Source organism: Delphinapterus leucas, chromosome 7 (assembly GCF_059928025.1).
Source record: "Delphinapterus leucas isolate spDelLeu-1000000601 "Yukka" chromosome 7, BTC_Dleu_Yukka2, whole genome shotgun sequence".
NCBI lineage: Eukaryota > Metazoa > Chordata > Mammalia > Artiodactyla > Monodontidae > Delphinapterus > Delphinapterus leucas.
Genome location: NC_143135.1, coordinates 48,365,365 through 48,373,652, shown reverse-complemented (window position 1 = coordinate 48,373,652; position 8,288 = coordinate 48,365,365). Strand labels below are relative to the sequence as shown.

Here is an 8,288-nt window from a genome sequence, read left to right as displayed (position 1 = left end):
CTAAGTCCCTGAAGGTATTCTTTAAACATGCATCTAACTATAACAACTGCAGTGCTTGAGCCTTGTAGAACTGGAGTGATACGCAACATTTTTTGTTTATGAGACTTTGGAAGATAAGGTCTTGGAGAACAGATAGAATGTGGGCCCTGAGGGTCATCAGTGTCCTACATGAGGCAGGACAGAGACGCAGAGCAGTAGCAGTTGAGGAGAAATGGGGCTACTTGAAATCCCTTTCTTAATAACCATCTAAAGATATCCACCCTGTTGGGATGAGTCCCTTGATTCTCCCATCCATGTCTCCCCATTCTCTTGTTAATTAATATAATGTTTTTATTAGCATCTGTAAGACCCATGAAGGGAAGATAACAAATTCAATATGACTTCTTGGACTGGTGCTCCATTATGTAGCAGTAAAGTTACATGAGGTGTCAATGCAAAAGTGATGCCCATGCAAAAGGAGCCTGCTTAACCATAGCATTTACCATGTCCTGGGTAATGGGTATAGTCAGTGGGTGAATTATTCAGGTCATCATAAAGCCAGTTCCACGTGGCCTGCATATGAAGCAGATCAGCTGCTTTATCTGAGGTGTTCCACTTGACATTTATGAGGGTTGCTGAATAATTACCCTTATCAGGGTAAACAGACCTTACAGTGGCTTTTATCCAATCCAACAGCCTGGCCACTGCCTCAGGAACAACCTGCTGTGTGTCTGGATCATATAACCATCTGTAATTGTTCCATGGTAAGCTATGGGTCTTGTATCAACCCAAACATGCTCTTCCATTCTGTAGCATTTAAAAGCAAAGATACTGCCACCAAATTAATCATTCTCACAATGCATTTCAGTGAAGATTATTTAGGAAGTTGATGACACTAAATCTATAAAATAAAACAACTCCTTCACATTATATCCCCCAGTTTTAGTAGTTTCTTGGTTTTGTCTTCTCCCAACATGTACTACCTTCTTGGTGACCAGAGTCTTAGAGGTACCTGCTGTCGTCCCCACATAATTTTTTCCCTGTGCAGGTGGCTCTGAGGCTAGAAGCCGAAGCTCAGACCAATCAAGGTCCAAGCCAGCACTCTCTCTTACTTTCATTTTGGCTACTACAGATATCAATAACCAAGAAATTACATAGTTTGCTTTTTTCTTATCAGTTTCCATTTCCTCAAGTACCTAGTGAACCAATGCCCCAGGAATTGGATCTATCTCTAAATTCCACTGGTAAAATTTACCTCTTGTAATTGATTACAGCACATCTGCTGCTTCATACCATGGGTGCCTATGTGGCCACCCAGGAATCAAAGGTTCCTCGTCCTCTGCCCTTTCATCCTACCTCTTCCCAAACCACTTGTTTCCATGAGCTAGGGTCAAGCTAGCAAATCCTACTTCTGACACCAGTTCTGCGGGTGCTTTCTTTGACACCAACCAATTCTCCAACACCAACTAATTTTACAACAATTCAATTAAATTCTGATACTATCTACCTGGAGTTAGCATCAGATTCCACAAATTAAAGGGTTCAGTCCCACAAGATTGTCCCCACTCCAGAGGCCAGTCACAATGTTACCAGAAAACTGGGTTAACCTCTCAGTGGATGTCAAGCCAAAAGACACAGATGAGCCAGAGATTAGGAGAAGGAAGGGTTTATTACTTGTAGCAAGTAAGGTGAACACCAGGAATCTTTCACAAAGCAGCGTCTCCCTGACAGCATGATTGGGGAAGTTTTAAGCAAAGGGCTCATACATATTCACGAAGGGGCCTGAGCAGGGGAATTCTGCATAGAATTGAGGCAAAGGTCGATAGAGTCCCAGCTTTAGTTGACTGAAGTCAGAAAAGGTCAACATTATCATCCCTTAGGTTCCAGTGGCTCTGGTAATTGGGTGTTCACTCAGAGGAGGGGTTTAAATTCTGAAAAAACGGCTCAAGAAAGTGCTTCAGGCTAATCTTTACCATTGAAACAGAACTGAGAGTCTTTACAACTGATTTGTTGTCTCTTTGCTATGGTTACTTCTCTTGCCTGATAACAGTCTTGTTTTTTCCCTTAAGATCTTTATTACTGAGACCTCTTGAAGGGCAGGCACTGTGCCAGGCTTAGATCACAAAATGGCTTAGGCCTAAAACGGTTTCTCTTATGTCAAAAAGCTATATCTGATTCTTTTCCTCTGGGGACACCCTAACCTATCTGCTTACAAAATGTCCCAGGTTGCCACCTATACTTCTGACCAACCAGCTGTAAATTCTGGGGTTCTATGACCCTCTACTCAGGTTTGATAATTTGCTTAGAACAGCTCACAGAACTCAGGTAAACACCTTACTTACATGTCCTGATTAATACAAAGGGTATAATTCAGGAATAGCCTGAAAGAGATGCATAGGACAAGGCATGCGTGGGGGAATGTCACAGAACTTCCATGCCCTCTGCAGGCATACCCCCTCCCAACACCTTGATAATGTTCACCAACCCAGAAGCTCTGCGAGAGTTTTTATAGAGCTCAGTCTCCAACCCCCTTCCCCAACCAGAAGACTGGGGGTGAGACTGAAACATCTCACTCTCTGATCAGTTCTTTCTGGTGACCAGCCCCATCCTGAGGCTATTTAGGGGTCCCACCTTAACTCACCTTATTAGCATAAATTCAGATGTGATTGAAAGGGGCTTGTATAAATAACAAAAGACACTCTTATCACTCAGGAAATTCAAAAGGTTTTAGGAGCTTAGTGCCAGAAACTGGAGATAAGACCAAATATATTTTCTATTATACCATAATTACTCTATCTGATATGATTCGGGGTGGTAGGGGCAGGGAGTCACTTGAAAAAAATTCTCAAAGGCAAGGACTGACAGGACTTGGTAGACCTGTGGATCCTGGAGAAGCACTGAATTACACAGTTTAGGATTTAATTGCTATTCTGCCACTTAACTTTCCTATGCTTCAGTTTCCCCATCCGTAAAATGGAGGTAATAATAGTATTATACTTATTTCTTAGGGTTGTTGTTAGAATTGAGGATTAGTCATTATAAAGTGCCTGTTTCAGTGCCTGGGGCATCCTGTAGAGCTCAGTAAATGATAGCTTTCACCATCATGGTTACAGGAAGGTGGGAGACCGAAGTTCTAATCCATGTTCCTGTCTGTATAGTCATTACCCCTTCTTGGCCACTTCACCATTTTTGAGTCTGTTTCCTCATCCATATAATGAAGGTATGGGTGTCCCCGCATGAGCCCAGGGCCCCTTCCATCTGGGGAAGTCTGAGTCAAAAAGATGATCAGTCAGGGCGACTCAAGGGTGTGGATAGCAGTGGCAGAACATAAGAAATTGAGGGTCGGAGCCCTCTGGGCCGGAGAGGTAACAGTGTGAGAATCCCCGCCCCGCTGTGCTCCCGGCCACCAACACCCCCCATGCCCTCGCCACTTCCCCAGTTTAAAGCCTGGTGGGCCAGGCAGTTAGCTATTCCAGGAATTTGAGTGCAGGTTTGGAGAGAGGAGGGGCCTCTCACCAGCCGTACACGATCGGCTCCAGCAAGAGCTGGGCGGCTACAGCGGCCTCGCACAGCTGGCAGAGCCTGGGCGGAATCGCAGGTGGGATCCTGGGCGGGTCCCAGGCGCGCCCGGCCCACTCCGCCTGTACCTCCGCCTCGCTAGCCTTGCCCAGGCTGCCAGCCACCGCGATCAGCTGCGGCGGAACCGAGGAAGAGGAAGGGGCGGAGCTGCTTTGTGGCTTGTCGCCGAGCAGTCAGCCGACTGCAGCGGGGACTAATCGGTGTCCCTGGCACCGCCAGGGTTCCTGAGAGCCGACCAGGGCCTACGCCATCTGGGGCCGGGTGCGCGAACCTGCCTGGTCTAGGAAGCCGGGCGATGCCCCGCCACGGAGTGTCTTCCGGCCAGGGCCGCCCCAGGTCGGGCCGGGAGCAGACACTGGACAGGTCCTTGGGGGCCCCCAGCCTGAGGCTCCTGTGGATGGGCTTGGCGCTGGCCCTGTCCGACTCCCAGGTTCTCTGGGCCCCTGCCGGGGCCCACCCTCTTCCCGCCCAAGGCCGTCCCGCCAAGTTCATTCGCCTAGCGCCCCAGCTCCGGGAAGGCTTTAGCTGGTGGAACCTTACCTGCCCCGCCTGCAAAGGACTGTTCACCGCCATCGATATCAGGCTGCGGGTGAGCGCTTAAGGGACTGCGGGAGGTTCAGGCCAGAAGGGAGGGCTGGCGGTGGCGGCTGGGGCTGAGGCCGGCGCTCCGGGGTCCCCAAGAGCATCGCTGATGGAGAGGCTGTCCTCCACAAGCCTCTACTGAATTTGCCCCCCTTTGGGGCCCCCCAGCCGCTGCACACCACCACCATCACTACCTCCACTGTGACCTTCTGAAGTAAGAAAAGAGCGCGAGTTACATGCTGGGCACCGTGCCAACCCTTTTACACAGGCTAAATCTAGCCTGAAAGGTGGTTTCATTACTGTGGTTATCTCCGCTTTACAAATGAATAGAAGCCCCGGAGCTGAAGTCACTTGTAGGAGGGGCCGGCTTCTGCGAGGTGGGCTGGACTCCCACCCTGGCGTGCCTGACTGAATCCCCTCCGCCTTACACCTGGCACCTCCGGCCCTGAGCACCGTGCCTGGGACCAGCTACTCACTCAAAGGGGACCTGAGTTAAGGAGTATCCAGAGGTGTGGGACTAGTTGGGGCTGGGCTGCCTTGACTGACCCTGATGGGGGTATGAGGAGCGCTGGTTGGTGGGTGTGCTTCGTGGGGCTCCTCGGGGCATCAGGGCCCTCTCCTCGTGTGTGTCCCCAAACCCTGGTCAGTCTGTCATTCCGCCCAGCCCAAATTCCAGAGCACTCAGCAGACAGTGCCCGAGAAAGCGAGCTGCGCAAGCAAAGGCTTGAAATGCCACTGAGCTGAAAAGTAAGTATCGGCCTGGTGACGCCTGAGTCAGGGCAGTGTCTGTGAGAGGCAGGGGTGAACCGACATCTCTTCACCACGTGGTACTGAGTCCATTCTAGCCCCGGTGTGGATGTGGAGGCCCACGGGTCGTATCCAGGTGTTGGCCTGGTCCCTGTGCTCTGTTTCTGACTTCTCGCCACTGGTTCTTCCCACCACAGAACGAGGCCAGCGTGGCCCAGGTGGGCTCCATGGCCATCAAGATGTGCACGCTGCTGAAAATAGCACCGCCGGCTGTGTGCCAGTCAGCCGTCCAGCTCTTTCAGGACGACATGGTGGAGGTGTGGACGCGCTCGGTGCTGAGCCCGTCTGAGGCCTGTGGTCTGCTCCTGGGCTCCTCCTGTGGACACTGGGACATCTTCTCATCTTGGAACATCTCTTTGCCGGCTGTGCCAAAGCCATCGCCCCAGCCGCCCGAGCCCCCGGCCCCAGGCTCCCCTGTCAGCCGCGTCCTCTTCCTCACTGACCTGCACTGGGATCAAAGCTACCTGGAGGGCACAGACCCCAACTGTGAGAACCCCCTGTGCTGCCGCCAGGATTCTGGCCCGCCGCCTGCCTCCCGGCTGGGTGCTGGATACTGGGGCGAGTACAGCAAGTGTGACCTGCCCCTGCGGACCCTGGAGAGCCTGTTGAGTGGCCTGGGCCCCGCCGGCCCTTTTGATATGGTGTACTGGACGGGCGATATCCCTGCCCACAACATCTGGCAGCAGTCTCGTCAGGACCAGCTGCGGGCCCTGACCACCGTCACAGACCTCGTGAAGAAGTTCTTGGGGCCAGTGCCTGTGTACCCTGCTGTGGGCAACCACGAGAGCACACCCGTCAATAGCTTCCCTCCCCCCTTCATAGAGGGCAACCAGTCTTCGCACTGGCTCTACGAGGCGATGGCCAAGGCCTGGGAGCCCTGGCTGCCTGCTGAAGCCCTTCGCACCCTCAGGTATTTGAGGCCCACGGAAACCCAGGAAGGGAGGAGAAAGATGGATGAAAGTGAAGGGAGCAGGGAACCTAGCATTATGTGTGACTACCCTAGGCTGAGTCCTCAGCTCTCTTCACTGGCCCTCCAAATCGGACCCCACTTTCCATTTCCACCCTTATCTCCAGCCACCCTCCTTCACAGGGTGAAGGGCTAGCAGCGCACCTCCTCTGTGGTAGTCCGGTCTTCTCTAAAATGCCTTCCCCTCTCTAACCTCCCAGCTTTTCCCAACTTTCCCAGGCCTAGGTCCTCTTCCCTCTGGATGGCCTTTGCCTCTTCTAGCTCACTTTTATGCCTCCTCTGAACTCCTAGAGCCTTCCTCGGAGCCACTTGCTTCAATCACACGGGCCCTATAATCAGTGCTGTCTGATCTTCAGCTAGAACGTGGGCTTGAGAGTAGGGATGATGTCCTAGGTGCCTCTGCCCTCACCCAGATTCCCTACACAGGACTGGGCATGCAGGGCTAGGGTTATGAATGCATGCTGACCCGTGTTCACTTTGTTTCAGAATTGGGGGGTTCTATGCACTTTCCCCACGCCCCGGCCTCCGCCTCATCTCTCTCAATATGAATTTTTGTTCCCGTGAGAACTTCTGGCTCTTGATCAACTCCACAGATCCTGCTGGACAGCTCCAGTGGCTGGTGGGGGAGCTTCAGGCCGCTGAGGACCGAGGAGACAAAGTGAGCGAGAGTGGTGGAAACCCAGAGGGGCCGGTGCCGGTAGGGTGGGAGGAATAGCAGGACCTTCACAAGTAGACTTCTCTCTGGATCTGGAGCACCTGTGAGCAGAGAATCTTGATTTTCGGGCACTCCCAACAGTGTTCCTTGGGGTTTCAGCTCACGGTCACCCTTAGAAAGTCCTTTCATTTGCTCCCCCTCTCTCTGGCCAGGAGTGCCAGCCACTGTAGGAAAGATGAGTACCAACTAGCCTGGCCAGGGCTTCCTGGACCCCTCTTGCCCTCATAACCTTCCTTAACTCTCCCCACAGGTGCATATAATTGGTCACATTCCCCCAGGGCACTGCCTGAAGAGCTGGAGCTGGAATTATTACCGAATTGTGGAGAGGTAGGAGGGAGGTGTGTTGGGGGCGAGCGGGTGAAGTCTAAAGGTCAGAAACTCCCTCAAGCGTCTCACCATCCCTGCTGCCCCACTGGGGTGGGGACGCTACTTCCTTGAAAAGGATGGAGAAAGCAAGCATCCAGTCCTCCCCAGCTCTCCCCTTCCCCCTTGCTCGAAACTTCTGAATATGATTAGTGTCTTCTGGCCAGGTATGAGAACACCTTGGCTGGTCAGTTCTTTGGCCACACCCACGTGGATGAGTTTGAGATCTTCTATGATGAGGAGACCCTAAGCCGGCCGCTATCGGTTGCCTTCCTGGCGCCCAGTGCCACCACCTACATCAGCCTCAATCCTGGTGAGTGAGGTGAAAGCAAATTGTTGGGATAAAGGAGGTCTCGGGATAGAGGAAGCCGATGAGAGGGAGGAAGTTGTTGGGGTAGAGGAAGGAGGGTTGGACCCAAGGCCGCCCAGGGGCGAGCTCTGCCTCCCCACTGGAGTTGCCTTTGTCCTTTCCCTCTCTGGTCAGCCCTCCCTCCTTGCAGGGTACCGTGTCTACCAAATAGATGGCAACTACTCCGGGAGCTCTCACCTGGTCCTGGACCACGAGACCTACATCCTGAACCTGACGCAGGCGAATGAGCCCGGAGCAACACCACACTGGCAGCTCCTCTATAGGGCTCGGGAAACCTATGGGCTGCCCAATGTGCTGCCCGCCGCCTGGCACGACCTGGTGTACCGCATGCGGAGTGACACGCAGCTTTTCCAGACCTTCTGGTTTCTCTACCATAAGGGCCACCCGCCCTCTGAGCCCTGTGGCACACCCTGCCGCCTCGCCACTCTGTGCGCCCAGCTGTCCGCCCGGTCAGACAGCCCTGCCCTGTGTCGCCACCTGATGCCGGACGCAAACCTCCCTCCTGTCCAGAGCCTGCGGCCAAGGCCACCATTATGCTAACACCCCTAGGGCCCAGAGGTGGGAAAGTGCTTGTCTTAGACAAGGAGCGAAAACCCCAGAAGGCCACTGTGGCGAGAAGAATGTCTGGTGGAAGAGCTTATCCCTGGGCCCAAGCACACCTCGGAAACAAGACCTCCTTTCCTGGATCTGGTTTAGCAAGATATGGGAGTGGGGCTGGCTGCTCTGAGGCCACTATCCTTTCATGGCTGTGGAGCAGAGGTCTAAGTTTGCACTGCCCTGGGAAGACCAGACAGAAGCTGTCACCCCAGGCCTGTGCTGGCCAGCCAGGGACCCTGTACTGCTGCTGCTGCCTGGTTGCCAGGCTGTTAAAATAAAAACAAGAGACTCGGACTCCAGACCCTGCTGTGACTGTCCCAGTTTCTTGT

General features: G+C 53.1%; 1 protein-coding gene across 7 annotated transcripts; it reads left to right on the top strand.

Moving 5' to 3' along the window:
* Window positions 1-3,659: 3,659 nt before the first annotated feature.
* On the top strand, window positions 3,660-8,258 carry SMPD1 (sphingomyelin phosphodiesterase 1). 7 transcript variants are annotated; one of them, XM_089915217.1, is made up of 7 exons: window positions 4,032-4,147; window positions 4,471-4,649; window positions 5,085-5,857; window positions 6,401-6,572; window positions 6,880-6,956; window positions 7,160-7,305; window positions 7,493-8,258. In XM_089915217.1, exons 3-7 carry the CDS (start codon window positions 5,115-5,117, stop codon window positions 7,900-7,902), a joined length of 1,548 nt encoding a protein of 515 aa, XP_089771343.1. In that variant the 5' UTR covers window positions 4,032-4,147; window positions 4,471-4,649; window positions 5,085-5,114; the 3' UTR covers window positions 7,903-8,258. The 7 variants fall into 7 exon arrangements, with proteins under 7 accessions (XP_022418836.1, XP_022418837.1, XP_089771343.1 ...); XM_089915219.1 differs by lacking the exon at window positions 4,032-4,147 and adding an exon at window positions 4,154-4,354; XM_022563128.3 differs by lacking the exon at window positions 4,471-4,649 and having other exon boundaries at window positions 3,660-4,147.
* The last annotated feature ends 30 nt before the right edge of the window (window positions 8,259-8,288 follow it).

What these genes read in the sequence shown, in the direction of transcription:
- SMPD1 (XM_022563128.3), top strand. Translation starts at nt 3,854, where the DNA reads ATGCCCCGCCACGGAGTGTCTTCCGGCCAGGGCCGCCCCAGGTCGGGC. An exon ending in CTGAGGACCGAGGAGACAAA is followed by an intron (nt 6,573 to 6,879) that starts GTGAGCGAGAGT and finishes CTCTCCCCACAG; the next exon opens with GTGCATATAATTGGTCACAT. An exon ending in CTACATCAGCCTCAATCCTG is followed by an intron (nt 7,306 to 7,492) that starts GTGAGTGAGGTG and finishes CCCTCCTTGCAG; the next exon opens with GGTACCGTGTCTACCAAATA.